Here is an 18713-nt window from a genome sequence, read left to right as displayed (position 1 = left end):
GGCCCGGACACCGGGCGACGCACACCGGCCAGCTCACGCGGGAGCCAGCGAGAAGGGTCGGCACGAGCGCGCGCGGGGTCTCACGCGGCTCGGCAGCGCGGCGCGCATGCTCAGTCCGGCAGCTCTCGGGGCTGGGCGGGGGAGCCGGCGCTCCGAGGCTGGGGGAGGAGCGCTCAAGCAGCCGCCCCTGACCCGAGCGGGCTCGGCCGCTGCTGCAGCGCTCAGCGCCCGGGCCCTGCCGAAGCCGGGTCTAGCATGTGCCGCGGCTCCCCGGCGGCGGCGGCGGCGGCGGCGGCTCCTCTGCAGCAGCCTCAGCAGCAGCGGCCGCCATGGCCAAGCCCAGCGTGGAGCTCACCCGCGAGTTGCAAGGTACGAGGGTGCCTCGGTCTCTGGGACGCCCCGTCCAGCATCCCAGACCCAGGGCGTTCCTCCCCGCGGTGCATCCCAGCCCGGTGTTTCACACCCTTCACCCCATGCATCCCGGCTCCGAGGCAGCCCCTGCATTCCAGTCCGGGCATCGCTGTCCCCTGAGCATCCTCCGCTGCCTGCCTCGCCTCACCCGGTCGGGACCTTCCTGTCCCGGAGCCGCCCGTCCCGCCCTTCGGTGACAGGTGCAGTTCCCTGGTGCTCCCTGGGGCTGACTTTCGGCGTTCCTGGCCCACCCTCGGCGAAGCGTCCACTCTGCCATCCGGAGAGTCCCCGCTTCCCCGCCGGGCGGGGCCAAGCCCGCCCCTCCCGGCGATGGGAGCTGCCCCTGGTCCTGACCGCTGCGTGGCTTAACACCCTCCCTCCTCCCGGCCCCGCCCCGGAACTGGCCCTGAAGAGCCCCTTAGGAGCTGGGCAGCGCCCAGGCCAGTGGGGGCAAAGAAGGGAGTCAAGGAAGAGGCCCTGGATTAGAGCTAAAACCAAGAGCAGGAGGGTCTCTGCGGCTCGCCTCCCACAGTCCCCGTCCCAGCCTGCTTCCTTCCTCGCTACCCACCACCCACACATCAAGGCCTCTCCCGTTTGCATGGTTCTCAGACCTAGCCCAAACCTAGGCCCGGCCACCCAGCACTGCCACAACCCTGACCCCCGGAGACGGGAGCACAGGCTAGCCCACGCAAAGCACAGGATACTCATGGATACTTAGAGGCATGCTGCGCCGTGGCAATCTCCCACACCTGCACACACACACAGCACAATCATGAGACCTGTGTAAACACATCTTCACAGAGATGGCACCCCAGCACACGCGCGTGAACACACACACACACACACACACTATATCTGGGTGGTTCTGCCAGCAGATGGGTATGGGGCTCATTTAAACATTAATTCTTCTCCCCGCCCAACACACACAGAGGAAGTCTCTGGCTCTGTGCCCCTTCCACAGCATACTCATTCACACTTACCTGTCCCCACCAATGCCACACTCAGGCTCCCTGACATCTCCAGGAGGCATGCACAGTCTCATAGTAAAGGCAGACACTCACACCCAGACCACCTAGAATATAGTCAAAGGGACACCCCACACCCCCACACACTGACTCACTGTGTATGTGTCAATGGCTGTTGTAGTGCATGGGTTGGAAAAATTCTTCACACCCTCAGAAGTGTAAGACACACCCTCCCACAGACAGTCAGCAACCGTCCCCTGACTCAGGGACATCAGGAGCCGGAGTTTTCTCCACACCCTACTCCCTCTCTAATAGAAAGAGAAAAGTCAAAAAAGAGACAGTGTGAAAAGTCACCCAAGAAGGAAAGGCCTCTGTCCCTGTCCTCCCTTCTTTGTCTCTCTGTTTCTCTCTCATCCCATTTGACCCTGACCCTGACCCTGCCTCTATCTGGAGAGCTCTGGGAGGTGGGGGTGGCCACGGTAAGGGGAAGCTCTGAGCAGGCTCCCACCCACCCTCAGACAGCATCCGGAGGTGCCTGAGCCAAGGGGCCGTGCTCCAACAACATCGTGTGAAGTTGGAGACAAAGCCCAAGAAGTTTGAGGACCGAGTGCTGGTGAGGGCACTGGGCATGTGGGGAGGGAGGAGGTGGCTGGCAAGGGCAGCTGGCCAGTAGAGGGCAGGGAGCTGGGAGGACAGAAGAGACAGAAGTGGGTGGACACTGAGGAGACAAGACCTAGGGGGAGGAGGCAGGGCTGGACTGTGTTGATGTCCAGAAGTCTAGGGTAGGGCATCCGGTTGGGGGGACACTCCAAGAGCAGAGCTGAAGGGCTTAAGGAGGGCAGGGCCACCGGGGCCCAGCAGCTGCCATGAGCTGCTGATATTCTTTTCCTCTCTCTGCAGGCCCTGACCTCCTGGCGCCTCCACCTCTTCCCCCTTAAAGTCCCAGCCAAGGTGAGTTGGGCTGAGGAGCAGGAGAGCACCTGGCATGCTCCCTACCTCCCCAGCCTGGCAACCCAGGTCCTTACCAGGAGCTGAGCATCTCCATCCCTTCTAGGTGGAGAGCTCCTTCAATGTCCTGGAGATCCGTGCCTTTAACACGCTCAGTCAGAATCAGGTGAGTACCAGGGCTCTGGGCCCCACTACTGGGCCAGCTGGAGGAGGGAGCAGAGAGGAGGGAGTCTGAGGCTCTGACACTTCCTCTCCCCCAGATCCTGGTGGAGACGGAGCGTGGCATGGTGAGCATGCGACTGCCATCAGCTGAAAGTGTGGACCAGGTGACACGACATGTGAGCTCTGCCCTGTCCAAGGTCTGCCCTGGCCCTGGGTGAGTGGCAAATGAGGGGTCTCTTAAGGCATTAGATGAGAGGGACAGTTCTTCCCTTCCTCCTTCCCCTGGGCCAGGGCTGAGAAAGAGAGCTCTCATGTCCCCACTCTTGGTTTTTCCTGGGATGCAGGAGCTATAACGTGGGAAGAACTGAGAGCCTCTTTCCAGCCCTCTCTGGAATAACTTGTTTCTTTTCCAGGTGTTTGATCCGGCGTGGAAACGCAGACACCCCAGAGGGGCCCCGAGATACATCCCCCAACTCTGAGACTTCCACATCTACCACCCACAGTGTCTGCGGTGAGCAGGGGCTGATGTGAGGAAAGTAGGCGCTCCACCATCTTGCCCCATGACCAGAGCCCTTTGTGCATAGGGTGTTGCCTGGGTGGGCGGGCTTTGCCTGCCCTAAGGACTCCCAGCTCCCAGACCTCAGGAAGTTCATGGCATAGCAAGAACCAGGAGCACTGGCACATAAAGTGACCTTGACTGTTCTCGAACCCCAAGCCTATTCCCCATCTCCTTACCCTCATGGAACCAGCCTATCTCCTGCCCCACAGGTGGCTTCTCTGAGACCTACGCTGCTCTGTGTGACTACAATGGGCTACACTGCCGTGAGGAGGTTCAATGGGTATGTTGGGCAGGGACCCCGTAGGGAACAGGTGGGACCTGGAGGGAGGGGGCTAAGGAGGAAGTGGAGAGCAGGTGTGAGCCAGTTCCACCTCTCCAAGGATGTGGACACCATCTACCATGCTGAAGATAACCGGGAGTTCAATCTTTTGGATTTCAGCCACTTGGAGAGCCGGTAAGCAGATGGGGCAGAGACTCCACCCTCAAATTCCCAACTTCAGCCCAACCCCAGCCCTTCCCAGGAGTGCCCTTCTGGTCCCACAGCCCCAGCTTTATCTCCCCAACTCCATCCCATCCCCATCTACTGATTTAGGCCTTCCCCAGCCCAACCACCCTATCCTTGGTCTCTTCTTTTCTGACCCAGCCACCTGCTCACCACTTTCCTGCCCCCTTCCATGTGCCCACAGAGACTTGGCCCTAATGGTAGCAGCCCTGGCCTACAACCAGTGGTTCACCAAACTCTACTGCAAGGACTTGAGGCTGGTAGGAACTAGGAGAGGCTGGTGAGGTGGGAGGAATAGTGCCCCCCTTGGCCCCTGATCACAAGACCCCGTCTTCCTCAGGGCTCTGAAGTGCTAGAACAGGTGCTACATACGCTAAGCAAGTCTGGGAGCCTCGAAGAGCTGGTGCTGGACAACGCCGGGCTTAAGACGTGAGGCCACTCTCCTCCTTGGGCAGTAGTGCACCCTTGATGTAGTTTTAGGGTCCCAGAACCTCAGAGCATGATGCAGGCCTCTGGACTATCTTATCCAGTGCCTCTCTCTACAGAAGAGGAGACCAAGGCCGAAAGAGGGCACAAAGCAAGTCGGAGGTCAAGCTAGAACTCAGACCCAAGCCTCCTGACCCCCAGCTCCATGGCCTTTCCCCAGGATGTTCCATGCCCCGTCCTCTTTTTCCATTAACTACCAAGCAGGGTGGGCTGCTCCAGTCTTGAGGACCCAAAGCTGATCTTTGTCTCAGCACAACTTCCTAGGGTGTGGAATGCCCCCAGGTACTCCAGAGTGGTGACAAGCTCCCTGGCAGGCCCTGAGCTGTTCCCCTGTTGTGGGAGCCTCTGACCATTGCAGCCCCAGCCAGGCAGTCAGGTAGAGGAGGAGGGGAAACCCAGAGGCTGGGACCTGGGGCTCAGCTCAGGACAAATCCTTCCTCCCCTTCCCTGAAGGGACTTTGTCCAGAAGCTGGCCGGGGTGTTTGGGGAGAACGGGAGCTGTGTGCTGCATGCCCTCACTCTGTCCCACAACCCCATCGAGGACAAGGGTGAGCCCCAGCCCTGAATCCTGTCCCCATCACAATGCAGACCCCTGTCCTAGCCCAGAGCCCAACCAGGTCTGAACAGCAGCTCTCCAGCCTGATTCCAGCCCCTGCCCTGACACCTCCCTCCTTGACCCAAGGCCTGTACCCTACTCGAGCCCCCAACCTGACTCTGTGCCACCTGTGCCCACTGCCGTGCCCCTCACTGGGCCCATTTCTCTCTCCACTCCCCAGGTTTTCTCAGTCTGAGCCAGCAGCTCCTCTGCTTCCCCACTGGCCTCACCAAACTGTGCCTGGCCAAGACTGCCATTTCCCCTCGAGGTACTCGCACCAGGACCCCTGACCTCTGACCCTACCCTGGTGCTGCCTGGGGTGTTGAGCTCCAGAGGTACATCCACACACTCACACACCACCTCAGGGATGGAAGAGTGAAAAGGAGCCACGTTTGGGGAGCGGGGAAGAGTTATGTGCTGAGGGGAGGAGGTGGGGCTAGGGGCCAACCCAGCCCAGTGCCCACTGTGCTCAGGGCTCCAGGCACTCGGCCAGACCTTTGGGGCCAACCCAGCATTTGCCAGCTCACTTCGATACCTGGACCTGAGCAAGAATCCTGGGCTCCTCGCCACGGATGAGGCCAATGTGAGTCCTCAGAACAGCCTCAGCCCCCTGCAGAAAGCATGCTTAAGCTTCAGGAGCTGGGAGGCCTTCTGCCCCATGGCCTCTAGGGGTGGTGAGACTCCATCGTCCCTTCCCCCGCAACCCCTCTTCCTTCCTACTCCAGGCCCTCTACAGTTTCCTGGCCCAACCCAATGCCCTGGTGCACCTGGACCTGTCAGGAACTGACTGCGTCATTGACTTGGTGAGGAGTTGGTGATGGGAAGCCAGTCTGAGGTGATTTGGGAAGACCACAGTGGGCCTCGGTCTCACCCCCTATCCCTGAGTACACAGGCGGGCAGAGCTGTCTAGATGACTTCATGTTCAGCTGAAGTATAAAGCAATGTCCATAGCTCATACCTGTGTGGCACTTTATCCAGGTCACAAGGTTGTGCTTGCTGTGCTTAAAAGCCAGCCCTTGCTCCCTTCCCCAGCTGTGCGCCCTGGCTCCACCAGGGGAATGGATGCTTTTTCTGACTTGAATAAGGCACCTTAGGAGTCAGTGGTGGCCCTGGCTTTACACATCCACTGCCTGTGAGCAGCTTCATGCCCCTGGAAGCCAGGCAGGGAGTAGACCCATGTTCCACAGGGGAGAAAACAGAGACTTCAAGAATCTGAGTGGGCATCTCCAGTGGAGCTCACGCAGGCCGACCACAGAGAATGAAGAGCCAGCAACCTCGATGGGGAGGGAGGGGGAGTCCTTTCCTGCCACCCCCTACCCCCTTCCAGCTCCCCTGAGACCCACCATATCTCCCTCCACAGCTTCTCGGTGCCCTGCTCCACGGCTGCTGCCCCCACCTCACCTACCTCAACCTGGCTCGCAACAGCTGCTCCCACAGGTGGGAGAGGAGGGGGAAGGGAGGACGGGGCAAGACATGGCCAACCCCCTCCCTTGCTGACCCCAGGGTTCTCTCCATAGGAAGGGTCGAGAGGCCCCGCCGGCCTTCAAGCAGTTCTTCAGCAGCGCCTACACACTGAGCCACGTCAACCTGTCGGCCACAAAGCTGCCCCTGGAGGCCCTCAGGTCGGGTGGGTGCAGGGTTGGGGGCGCATCCAAGGGAACCACGGGGAGCGGGAAGAGGTAAAGGAGGGCCTGCTGACCTCCCTCCCACAGGGCACTGCTTCAGGGCCTCTCCCTCAACAGTCACCTCAGTGACCTGCACCTGGATCTCAGCAGCTGTGAGGTGAGCCCTCAGTCCCCAACCCCTCTGCCCGCCTCCGACCCATGTGCATTTCTCGGACCTAAGTCAAACCCTGGCTCCATCTAGCCTCTGTGCTGACCCTCTGCGACCCCCTGACCTGGCCACACCACCACTTTCCCCTCTCAGTCTGGGGTCTGTGGCCCTCTTTTCCAGAGGCCATTCATTCTCAGTCTCTAGTATCTCTGCCCTTAAAGCTTTAGCGTGGGAGATACCAGACTTTTCCACCAGAGGGCAGGAGCAAGCTGTCTCAGGAATAGCAGCCTTTACTTTTCCACCAGAGGGCAGGAGCAAGCTGTCTCAGGAATAGCAGCCTTTCTGGCCGAAGGGAGGGAAGCCAGCTCTAGGGAAAGATCTGGTGTGGGGAAAGGGTCTCCCTGATTTTACACCCAGATCCTGGCATGACTTTGAGTTCTGGTGTGACTACTCTATCCTAAGCATTAAAGGTGCCCTATCCCCCACCCCGACCCCTGCCTTCCCTACCTCACCTTGTCCCTGCAGCTCCGCTCAGCGGGAGCCCAAGCCTTGCAGGAGCAGCTGGGAGCTGTCATCTGTGTAGGCAGCCTGGATCTGTCAGACAATGGTGAGTAGTGGTGCCTCCCTTCCCTGGGGCCAGGGGAGAACAGGGGCCTGGAGCATGCAGAAGCAGCCCTGAGGGGACACCAGTCAGCCTCAGGCCTCGAGTCCAGGCCTCTCCCGTCTGCTCACCAGGGTTCGACTCGGACCTCCTGACACTGGTGCCCGCGCTTGGCAAGAACAAGTCCCTCAAGCACCTGTTTTTGGGCAAGAACTTCAATGTCAAGGCCAAGTGAGGCCCCCTTTCCCTGCCCACAGACCCTCATTCCATCATTCACCCATCCTCTTGGCTCACCGTATTACCTCTGGCCACCTCTCTCCTCCTCCAATAGCATGACCCCAGCCCCTCCCCTCCTACTCTGAGCCCCGCCTCCCTGCAGGACCCTGGAGGAGATCCTCCACAAGCTGGTGCAGCTGATCCAGGAAGAGGACTGTGTGAGTGCCTGTGCCTGGGCCTGGGAGGGGACCTGCAGTGGGAGGAGGCTGTGGGGACTGGGCCCAACCCCCCCTTGCCCACACAGTCCCTGCAGTCACTGTCGGTGGCAGACTCCCGGCTGAAGCTTCGCACCAGCATCCTCATCAATGCCCTGGGCAGCAACACCTGCCTGGCCAAGGTGGATCTGAGCGGCAATGGCATGGAGGACATCGGGGCCAAGATGCTGTCTAAGGCCCTGCAGATAAACTCCTCCCTCAGGTGGGGCCCACACCGGGACCCCCTGACCTGGAGCCCCAGCCCCTCCCCATATATACACAATCTCCCTGCTTGCCTTGATGCTCTGGACCCCCAGCCCCAGAACCATCTCTGAGTCAGCCTTATTGCCCCAAGAGGATTGTGTCCCTGGCCCCTAGCAGGGACCCAGGAGGAGGGGTGCCAAACTGGTGCTTACCCTCCCCCCAGAACTATCCTATGGGATCGGAACAATACATCTGCCCTGGGCTTCCTGGACATCGCAAGGGCCCTGGAGAGGTGAGCAGACCATGGTCCTGCCCTGATCCAAGTCCCCAGCCTCCCTGTGCCTGGATCAGGCCTGAACTACTCTTGCCCCACCCTAGGCCCTTCGACCTATTTGCACAGAAATTTTAGGAAGGGCCATGGAAGAGAGAAATGATGAGCAAGGGGGCTGGAGGGCTGCTCACCAACAGAGGAGGCAGGGGCCTCCCATCCTCACCTGTTCCCACCCAGTGTGCCCCTGTGTCCCACAGCAACCACACGCTGCGCTTCATGTCCTTCCCCGTGAGCGACATCTCCCAAGCCTATCGCAGCGCCCCTGAGCGCACCGAGGACGTCTGGCAGAAGGTGCAGGGTGCTGTCCTAAGCAGGGTGGCACAGCAAGGGGCAGGGGGCAGCCCCCATCCCCAGGCCCTGACCCACCAACCCCATCATCTCCAGATCCAATGGTGCTTAGTGAGGAACAACCACTCCCAGACGTGCCCCCAGGAGCAGGCCTTCAGGTTGCAGCAGGGCCTGGTGACCAGCAGCGCCGAGCAAGTAAACATTTCCCTCTGGGACACGGGGCATACCCGGGGCATGCAGGGCACAGGTGTGATGTGATGGAAAATTGAGTGGGGGAGCATGAAGAAGCACTGCATGGTGCCTATCACTGGACTGAGCATGTGGGGAAGCAAAAAGAGAGGACATGCAGGATATGGGCTTCAAACATATGTGGGCGAACAGCAGGAGTGCGCAGGACTCCGGGAGCTCAGCTGGGCATTCAAGAAGGCTGTAGCAAGGAGGGCCAGGCCAGCCAGAGACATCACCTCCACCACTGTCGGTGCCAGCACCAGTAGCACTGCCTAAGGGGTCCTACCTGTGAAGATGTGGAAGCAGGGGTCCCCTTGACACCCCTGCCACTGTGCTCCAGATGCTGCAGCGGCTGTGTGGACGAGTGCAGGAGGAGGTGCGGGCCCTGAGACTGTGCCCCCTGGAGCCTGTGCAGGATGAGCTACTCTACGCTCGGGACCTCATCAAAGATGCCAAGAACTCCCGGGCGGTGAGCCCTCCACAGGCTACCCTTCCCCTGAAGTCTGGAGAACCCAAGAAGGCCGACCATGCTAAGCCATGCCAGCCCTGCCCTGTGCATCTGCCTTCCTAGCCCAGGGGCCCCAGAGACCTAGCAAGTCCTGGTTCTGGCCTGCTAATCATAACCTCTTCCTTCTCCAGCTGTTTCCCAGCCTCTATGAGCTGGGCCACGTGCTGGCCAATGACGGGCCTGTGCGACAGAGGCTGGAATCAGTAGCAAGTGAGGTGTCCAAAGCTGTGGACAAGGAGCTGCAGGCAAGTCCTGGAGGAGGGAGGAAGCCATGGTGGGAACCCAGTGTTGATTGAGGCCCTAAGCCCAGAGCTAAAGTCAGATCTGGGAGACTTCTGGAGGGCCAGGAGGACATGCACAGAGCTGAGACCACCCACACTGCCACTGTACCAAGGCATTGCTGCAGTATCAGGCTTGGAGTTTTTTCTGCTAGCTTTGATGTTGGTCTCTGAACTCTGACCTCCCCACTCTGGATTTGGATCCTTGGACTGACTCCCCCTGTCTGTATGGTAGGGTGGAAGGAGCACTGACCAGAAAGTGGGGAAGCCTTAGTGTCCAAGACTCTGCCACTAACGGTTTTGTGACCTTAGGCAGGTCCCTCAGTCTCAGCAGGAGGGGCTGGAATAGATAAAGTCTCTTCTGCTGTGGTGCCAGCCCTGATCCTGTCCCCCTTGGGCCTCTGGCCTCCCTTTCCCCCATACTAGGTGATCCTGGAGTCCATGGTCAGCCTGACACAGGAGTTATGCCCTGTGGCCATGCGGGTGGCCGAGGGACACAACAAGATGCTGAGCAATGTGGCGGAGCGAGTCACTGTGCCCCGGAACTTCATCCGAGGGGCACTGCTGGAGCAAGCAGGACAGGACATTCAGAACAAGCTGGAGTGAGAGGCAAAGGGCAGGGCTGGGGGCTGAGCTGGATTTGGCCCAGATCACTTAGAGACTTAGGACTGGAGAGCTGTCAGCAACGAATAATGAATGGCACAATCTCCATTATAAGGATCAATCTTTAACCAAATGCAACCTTGCTATTTAGGGTCTGACTGGTCTTTGCCCTAGAAATCTAAGTGCTGAGTTGGGGTTTAGGAGCCAAGGTTGTGCCCACACAGGTGTACACACACATACCCACACAAATACACCAGGAATGGGATAGCAGGGCCTCCTCGGAGGCATGGGCGAAGAAAAGTACCTGAGTTGGGTGCATGGAAGCACTGTCTTCCTCCCAGTTTTCATTGCCCCTAGAGTTCTTTCATTCTGGGTCTGGGTGCCACCACTCACCAAAGCAAAGGAAAACTAGCACACATGCCTATGAAACAGCTAGGCCCAAGGAAGGGTCTTTTCTACCCTCACAGTAGCAACTAGCAGGTTTTAGTTACTCAGCACCCCAGTTACCTAGCTGTGTTCCACTGGGGTTCCAGGGGCCTGACCTAGGGCCCCCTTGCTCCTTCTTCTCCTCGAATTCCTCTTTCCCCACACATAGTTGAGCTGGGGGCTCTGGGGTGGGACTAGATGTGTATTTGTGGAGAAACGAGTGTCGAGGGCTAGGCTGCCTCCTTCAGCAGCGACATGCGCTCCATGGGCAGACAGACCAGGCCAGCTGGCCATTCTCTCAGGCTTCTGGGAGAGGGAGTGCCTCAGGGGCCATGCGGGGGACTGAGGTGCTACTGTTCTGAGTAGCCCCACCTGTGCCCACAGCGAAGTGAAGCTCTCAGTCGTCACCTACCTAACCAACTCCATAGTGGATGAGATCCTGCAGGAGCTCTACCATTCCCACAAGAGCCTGGTAAGGCTTCTGCAGCCTGGCCTGGCTCGGGCACGCCCTCCACCCCACATTATCCTGTCTCCCTAATCACCCTCCCCTTCAAGGCCCTGGGAGGTGGGCAGCTTCCATGGAATTCTGTTCATGCCTGCCCTTCCCCAGGCCCGGCACCTGACCCAGCTAAGGACGCTGTCAGATCCACCAGGGTGCGCAGGCCAAGGGCAGGATCTGTCCTCCCGGGGCCGAAGCCGGAACCATGACCATGAGGAGACCACAGATGATGAACTTGGGACCAACATTGTGAGCCCTCCGCTCCCTGCTCCTCCTTAATAACCTGGGCCCTGCCCTTAAACCTGCACAACACTGTCCCCTTCCACTGATCTGTACTCCCCTGGCCACCTCACTGTGCCTGGCCTTCTGCCCCCAATCCCTATCCAGCCCAACCTCTTCCCTCATCCCAGTGCCTCAGCCCCCTGAGGAGTGAGGGGCAGGATGGGCTCAAATAAGAAGGTTTCATGAGGAATGGATGGCTCTGGGTGAGGTTCCTGGCCCTGCCACTCGTCTTCATTTCTGCAGGACACCATGGCCATCAAAAAGCAGAAACGCTGCCGCAAGATCCGGCCGGTGTCTGCCTTCATCAGTGAGTCTCCCAGCCTCCGTTCTCGTGGACTCCAGACTCCCGCCCTCCGTAGCCCCTCTTTCCCTTGATTTTTTCTCTGTCTCCCCATCCTGCTTTCTCCCCATTCCTCTGCTAGTCCCTCTAATGCTCCTGTCCTTTCAGGCGGGAGCCCTCAGGACATGGAAAGCCAACTGGGGAACCTGGGGATCCCCCCTGGCTGGTTCTCAGGACTCGGGGGCAGCCAGCCCACAGCTAGTGGCTCCTGGGAAGGTCTATCTGAGCTGCCCACTCATGGTTACAAACTAAGGCATCAAACACAAGGGAGGCCCCGCCCCCCCAGGACCACACCTCCAGGACCTGGTCGACCCAGTGTGAGTCCCTAAGGCTTCACAAGAGGATCCCCTTCACTTAGTGACACCAGAGCCAGGGGTTTTACCTTTAGGACCCAAATGCCAGAGACAATAGCCTTGAAGGATTGGGCAGGAGTCCAGGCATGCCAATGAACAGGTGAGGGATTGTCCAGTTTGTATGAGAGCCAGACCTTGTCACAGATAAGAAATCTCTGTCTGCCGGGCAGTGTCATTCTTATTTTGGTGAAGGATAGAGCCACCAAGAACACCAAGAGCCACCAAGCTTAGGAAACACCGGGTGAACTGAAGTCTACATTTCCATAGATGTCCAAGCCCAAAGGGGAATGCTCTGAGTGGTTGGGAGGTGGGGCTTCCTGACCTAGATGAGATGTCCCACGGGACTTTCCTCCCAGCAGATGCCAGCACCTGGCACTCGTCAGGAGAATGGGATGGCCACCCGCCTGGATGAAGGGCTGGAGGACTTCTTCAGCCGAAGGGTCATGGAGGAAAGTTCTAGGTGTGATGCCTAAACACACTCCCATTTTCAGCAGGCCCCAAGGCCCTAGAAGGGCTGCTGTGTCCTCCCAGCTCCCATGGGAGTCTCCATAACAACAGTGCCCAAAGCCAGTCTCTGTGGGAAATTTCCCCACATTCTCATCCTTCCCCACCCAGCCATGACCTCTGCATCTTCCCAGGACAGCTGGGAAGAATGGGGCCAGAGTGAACCACCACAGTGGGGTTGGAGAGCAGGTGTGGATGAGAGGGAGGTGGGGGGCAGCCCTGGGACAGGATACCCATTAGTGGTGAGAGGCCCGGGGGTAGTGTTCCCTGTCACTGTCCTGCACACTGCCCGGGGTCTGTCCAGGAGGAGCCAGGTCACTTGGAGAAGCTGAGAGGAGATGCCAGGGAGGTGCCTGGGAAGAAATATCAGTCTGCGGGAAAGGCTGCTAGAGGATTACAACGGGACAGGAAAGGCAAGGGCATCATCTCCCTGAGAACTAAGTGGAAAGGGCTGCAGTGCAGCAGCGGAGACCAGATGAGAGGAAAGCAGGTTTATCAGACCCAGGATTGAGCTTGCATCTGGCATTTGTTGCTAACTTACCCCAATTCTCCCCAGCTACCCCCGGACTCTGAGGACCCTGCGGCCAGGACTCTCGGAGGCACCGCTGCCTCCACTCCAGAAGAAGAGGCGCCGGGGCCTGTTTCACTTTCGCCGTCCCCGGAGCTTCAAGGGGGACAGGGGGCCGGGGTCCCCCACCACTGGACTCCTCCTCCCTCCACCCCCACCCCCTCCCCCAACTCAGGAGAGCCCCCCTAGCCCAGACCCCCCAAGCCTCGGCAATAACTCCTCTCCCTGCTGGAGCCCAGAGGAGGAGAGCAGCCTCCTCCCTGGATTTGGTGGGGGCCGGGGGCCTTCCTTCCGCAGGAAGATGGTAAGTGAGGCAGGGGGTGCTGTGTCTTCCCCTTTTCCTGCCCCACACTTAACCCAGTCTCCTACCCCACCCCAAGCTTAATGGGAGAATGCTAGGACCCAGGGTTCTTGGGAACATTGGTCATTTCAATTCTCCTCTCCTTGAGAGTGGACTAAGACCCGGTGGCCAAGAGCGTGCTGCGAGTGCTATATGCGAATGCAGGCATTGGAAGGACTCTTCAGAGGGTCTCGGCAGGGCTTCCCCGTGGCTAGGGACTCAGTGAGGCAGGGGTCCTCCTGACAACTCCCTCACAGCCTGGGGAGCCCCATTCCACTGGGAACTGCTAATAAATAAGAGACCTTGTTCTAGGGCACTGAGGGGTCAGAGCCAGGGGAGGGGGGCCCAGCCCCTGGGACAGCACAGCAGCCAAGGGTTCACGGTGTTGCCCTTCCCGGGTTGGAAAGAGCCAAGGGTTGGAGCTTCGATGGGAAACGAGAGGTGAGTGGAGCCTGGGACAACAAACTGTGGGTCCTGAGGGTGTCTGTCCACCACCCTCTCCTTCCCGCTCCCTCATCCCTGGTGGTTGAGTAGAGAAAGCAGATGCTTTGGCATTAGAAGATGTTAGCTGCTGTTCAGCCCCCACCACACACTTGCCGTGGAGCCCTGGACTGGTCACTTAACCTCTTGGAACCTCTCCTTCTTTACTGTAAAATGAGGGGTTATAAAAATACTTACCTCTAGAGCTCTGTTTCCCAAACAATGGTGACTTGACTATAACCTTTGCAACTGATTTTTACCTGAATTATTACTTACATAGTATTTTTATTTAAATTAACTCACGTTTTTTTAACTTAGGCTAGACCTAGGCGTTATCTTTAAAATCACAGGCTGTTTGAATGAGTCATGTTTTTTTCTACTACACATAAAATACATATGTAACTATAAAGATGGAAGTATACTCATTTGTGTAAGCCATTTCTTGTGCCCCTGGGGAGGTATGGGTGCCACTCTTTGGGAAACAGTCTAAGTGTCTAGGGACTAATGACATAAGAATGACATGGAGATGCTAGAGCTGAAGCCCTTTGTCAGCTGCAGTCCTGCCACAGAGGAGACTTTCTTATGACCTGACCCACTGTTCTTTCAGGGCCCAGGCCCAGACCTGGAAGGCAGCACCCAGGCCTGGCAGAAATGGCGCTCTTCGGACGATGCAGGTAAGAACAGTCACATTCAAAGCCCTTTTTGACCCCTCTCTCAGGGGTCAAATTTACCTTTTTCCTTTCTTCTTCTCTCTTTCTCATCCTCTCTCTCTACTCCAGGGCCTGGATCCTGGAAGCCTCCACTACCGCCCCAAAGCACCAAACCAAGCTTCAGCGCCATGCGCAGAGCAGAGGCCACATGGCACATAGGTATGGAAAGCCTCTTTTCAGGCAGCAGTACTGAAAGCCCAGGGTGTGTCCAAAGAAACAGAAGCCCATGGCCCCAGTGCTGGGGAATTTATGGCCAAGGTGGGGCAGTGAGAAGTCAACACAGTGAAAATGTTTAAGGATATTTACAAAGCTATATCCAAAAGAGACAAACAACCCAATCCAAAGAAAGCTTCTACAGAACAAAAGCGGCTTCTCCAGTGTTAGCAAACAGGAGCAATGCTTTGTGGATGGCTCTGGTGAATTCTCTAGGGCAGGTGCAGCCTCTGGTCACCATCGGCACAGTGGCAGCCTTTGTAGACAAGGCTTCTCTCTGCACCTTGCTGGGAAGAGGGTGGGCAAGTCAAACTGCCAGCAAGTACCAGCTATGCCAGGCCCACCTCACAGATTCCAGCCTCCTCCAGAAGTCGTTTATCAACTCACCCTCAGCTCACGCAGAAAGGTGCCCCCAAACATGGGCAAGAGCTCGCCTCGGAGGTCAGAAACCTGCGGTATTAGTCCTTCTCAGCCACCCACAACCTTAAACAAGTCATTTACTTTCTGGCCCCATGACTGGAGGAGTAAAAAGGAGGGGATTATCCCAGGCATGACACTTCCCTTCTGCTGGCTTCAGAGCACCTTCCGCTTAGGGAGCCGCTAAAGAAAAGCTGGTCAGCTCAGCATCAATTTCAGTTGCCAAAGGCCTGGACTGTGACCCTCCAGCAATATTGACATAGACAAAATCTCCCTGTAGATGGAGACACCCCCTCAGCCTCTTTCACTCCCACCACCAGGCTAGCGCATAAGGGCTGGAAAGAGCTAAGAGCTGAGCGGGCTGGTCTGGCTTGAGCCACGTGCTCCCCACTGTCCCATCCCACCCATTCTACATCTGCCCCTCTCTCCCCTGTAGTGCAGAATCAGGCTAGCCTGAGACTTGGAGTGCCCGTGCCCTTGCCTCCTCCTCCAAGGCCAACCCAGCACTGGGGGCATCTTTGCTGATTTTTTCCATCCCATACACAGGCTAATTAAAGCGCCCCAAAGTCGGACTCCATCTTTTATTTAGGAAACCGCAATAGTCAATTGCCCCACTGCACACACACCTCACAGATCCACACGCAGACAACACTTTCCAGTGTCAGATCCACAGGCTCATGTTGCTTAAAGGCCACCAGGGCAGGGGATGAGTGTGCCAGGGCACCCCTCCATCTAAATCAGACTTTCAGACAGAGTTCTGGGAATGCCAGGCTGCAGCCTTGGCAGAGCCCCCAGGGCGCTGCAGCCTAGATGGGCAGCATGCCTGTGGACCCAGCAGGCCCTGGGCCCTGCCCCAGCAGGAAAGGGGTCAGGCACTGCTCTGCAAGAGGAACAGCTAGGCCAGAGTCCCCTCCAGAGGTGATGGCCTCAGGATGATCCTGGGAAACAAGGGCTAAGGAGCGTGGATGTAGAAAGGCACATGAAAGGCCGGGTGCAGTGGCTCACACCTGTAATCCCAACACTTTGGGAGACCAAGGCGGGCGGATCACGAGGTCAAGAGATCAAGACAATCCTGGCCAACATGGTGAAACCCCGTCTCTACTAAAAATACAAAAATTAGCTGGGCGTGGTGGCAAGCACCTCTAGTCCCAGCTGCTTGGGAGGCTGGGGCAGGAGAATCGCTCGAACCCGAGAGGTGGAGGTTGCAGTGAGCCAAGATTGCACCATTGCACTCCAGCCTGGGTGACAGAGCAAAACTCCATCTCAAAAAAAATAAAAATAAAAAAGAAAGAAAAGAAAAAAAAAAGAAAGAAAGAGAGGCACATGAAAGGCAGAGACATAGGAGCAAGTGGGCTTGGAGGGAGAAAGTCCTGGCCTCCAGGGCTTCAGTGGAGAGAGGAGACAGGGGCAGGAGCTATGCAAGAATGCCTTTTCCTGCAGCTTCTCCTCTCTCTCATCCCCAGCTGAAGAGAGTGCCCCCAACCACAGCTGCCAGAGTCCCAGCCCAGCCTCCCAAGATGGGGAAGAGGAGAAGGAGGGAACCCTCTTCCCAGAAAGGACACTTCCAGCTAGGAATGCCAAGGTGAGGGCTGGCAAGATGGGTGGGGGAGGCACTTTGATGAGGCAAAGGGACTAACTGACCCAGCATATTCCTTCCTCTGCCAGCTACAGGACCCCGCTCTAGCTCCACGGCCTCCCAAGCCAGTGGCTGTGCCCAGGGGCCTCTGGCCTCCCCAGGAACCAGGGGTCAGGGAGGAGGCTGAGGCTGGAGATGCAGCTCCAGGAGTCAACAAACCCCGGCTGAGGCTGAGCTCACAGCAAGACCAAGAGGAGCCCGAAGTCCAAGGTCTGCCACGCTGGCTGAGTGGGGGGCTCAGGGCACCTCTAGGACTTTGCTGCCCACATCAGGTCCTCTTCCAGAGCATGGAATGAGTGACAACCAGGAGTCACAGCCTGGATGAGCATCCAAGCCTGAGCCCCACTCCTGTGTTAGGCCTGCCTTGATTGTTATTTCAGGGCCCCCTGATCCAGGCCGGCGGACTGCCCCCCTGAAGCCCAAGAGGACACGGCGGGCACAGTCCTGTGACAAGCTGGAACCTGATAGAAGACGGCCTCCTGACCCCACAGGTGCTGGTGGTGAGAGGGCAGGTCCCCCCTTCCCACCTATCTGTCCAACATGACACCCCTCGAAGCCCCAACACCAGGTGGCTGGCTGTCCCTGCCCAGGAAACAGGGCTCCCTGGATTTGTCCCCAGCAGGAACCAGTGAGCCAGGAACAGACTGACAACTGCCACAACACCCTCCTCAGCCCTCGACATGTGCCTCACAAGGACTCAGACCCCTATCCACCCCCAGTCCCCCAGGGCCCCCTGCCAGCCCCTGTCCTACAGGGGCAAGACGGCAGGACCAGGCATGGGGGAGCTGGAGGCAGGGACTAGAACAAAGGGAGCCACCTGGAGAGATGGAGGCTGTCAGTGCCTGCCTCGATGCCTCTCTCTGCAGAGAGCTTCTGGGTGGGGGCTTATCTCCTCCCCCAGGAAGGTGGATCTCTGTCCCTCTATCCCCAGGGACTCTCTCCCCACTTGTATAGAATAAAAAACCAAAATCACTGCCTGCCTCGAGTCTCTGCTATCTTCCCCATTCACTGCCTCCACCATCTGCTCTCTTCCCACAAACCCTCGGAGCTTGGCCACAGTGGAGAAAAATGAGAAACATTCCACAGGGACAGACTTGGGGTTCTGAGAGGAGCAGGAGAAAAAACAGAACTGCCGAGGGAAGGGGACTGATAAGTCCCCAAGCCAAGGTGGATGTTATGCACAAGGTCAGGGCTGAGCTTCCTATAGAAAGAACCAAAAGGACAGAAACCAACACAAACGTCTGTCCAGCTTTTGGGGGTGTAATGGGATTGGAAGCCCCAGTGTACCAGAGGGACACAGGAGCAGTGTATGTGTGTGTGTGTGCGCGCGTGTGCATGCACACTAATGGGGGAATTACATGATGTTGTGTCGTCCTGGGGGCACCCTCACTTGTCAGAAATCTCAATAGCAGCGTGGCTTGCAGGTGAACAGAAGTCTCTGTGGCACGAGGTCAACAACTAAAGTAGCTGTCTCCCATGTTGTCCTAGCAAATACTATCTTTGCATTCAAGATCCCACTCAAAAGCCCCTTCCTCTGTGAAGTCCTTCCTGATGCCTTCCCCACTCATCCATATCGCACCCTGCCTTAATGTGCTCCCACTGCATCCTGAGCAGGTCCGTAACATTGCACCTGTCACACTTAATTGCGTATGCATATTGGCTTATCCTCTTTCTGTCTGTCTGTCTGTCTTTCTGTTCCATATACATCTGCCTCCCCCAGGGGCAGAGGCTGTGTCTTAATCACCTGTGTAGCCCCAGCACCTGGCACAGTGCCTGACACCCAGGAGATGCTCAATAAATGGCTGCTACATTAATACATGAGCAGCTTAAGGGGATGGAGGGTGAAGGTAAATGCTCTTGCGTACTCATCGCAGACCACAATGTGCCCAAATGTCTTCACGTGTGGTTTGCAGCTCCCCAGGCAACTGCTTACTTCCCTTACTTACTGATTTCACCAGGAATGACTTGTTTTGTTTCCTTAAGATCTGTGCATGGCACAGCCCCTCCCACAAGGGTAAGGCCATATGGGTTGA

The 18713-nt window shown here is 57.6% G+C and overlaps 1 protein-coding gene across 10 annotated transcripts; it reads left to right on the top strand.

Annotated features, from left to right (window-relative positions):
- The first annotated feature begins 136 nt into the window (after positions 1 to 136).
- On the top strand, positions 137 to 17657 carry CARMIL3 (capping protein regulator and myosin 1 linker 3). Of its 10 annotated transcripts, none has more exons than XM_030803875.1 (40): positions 137 to 369; positions 1895 to 1989; positions 2277 to 2327; positions 2431 to 2490; positions 2585 to 2700; positions 2900 to 2997; positions 3255 to 3325; positions 3426 to 3499; positions 3732 to 3807; positions 3888 to 3976; positions 4487 to 4581; positions 4810 to 4896; positions 5102 to 5211; positions 5354 to 5431; positions 5989 to 6065; positions 6146 to 6250; positions 6341 to 6410; positions 6927 to 7008; positions 7137 to 7233; positions 7382 to 7436; positions 7523 to 7695; positions 7900 to 7968; positions 8205 to 8298; positions 8392 to 8490; positions 8864 to 8992; positions 9163 to 9276; positions 9736 to 9911; positions 10723 to 10810; positions 10949 to 11086; positions 11363 to 11426; positions 11568 to 11776; positions 12172 to 12272; positions 12873 to 13188; positions 13537 to 13665; positions 14312 to 14378; positions 14484 to 14573; positions 16508 to 16626; positions 16710 to 16890; positions 17061 to 17171; positions 17303 to 17657. In XM_030803875.1, the coding sequence occupies exons 1-40, from the start codon at positions 330 to 332 to the stop codon at positions 17326 to 17328; spliced, it is 4119 nt and encodes a 1372-aa protein (XP_030659735.1). In that variant the 5' UTR covers positions 137 to 329; the 3' UTR covers positions 17329 to 17657. The 10 variants fall into 10 exon arrangements, 9 of the variants coding, with proteins under 9 accessions (XP_030659735.1, XP_030659734.1, XP_030659733.1 ...); XM_030803874.1 differs by having other exon boundaries at positions 12169 to 12272; XM_030803873.1 differs by having other exon boundaries at positions 12169 to 12272; positions 17300 to 17657.
- Positions 17658 to 18713: the final 1056 nt, after the last annotated feature.

This window comes from Nomascus leucogenys, chromosome 22a (assembly GCF_006542625.1).
Source record: "Nomascus leucogenys isolate Asia chromosome 22a, Asia_NLE_v1, whole genome shotgun sequence".
In the NCBI taxonomy this organism is placed as follows: domain Eukaryota; kingdom Metazoa; phylum Chordata; class Mammalia; order Primates; family Hylobatidae; genus Nomascus; species Nomascus leucogenys.
The sequence above is the reverse complement of the archived record's forward strand: the minus strand, read 5'-3'. Positions and strand labels throughout refer to the sequence as shown.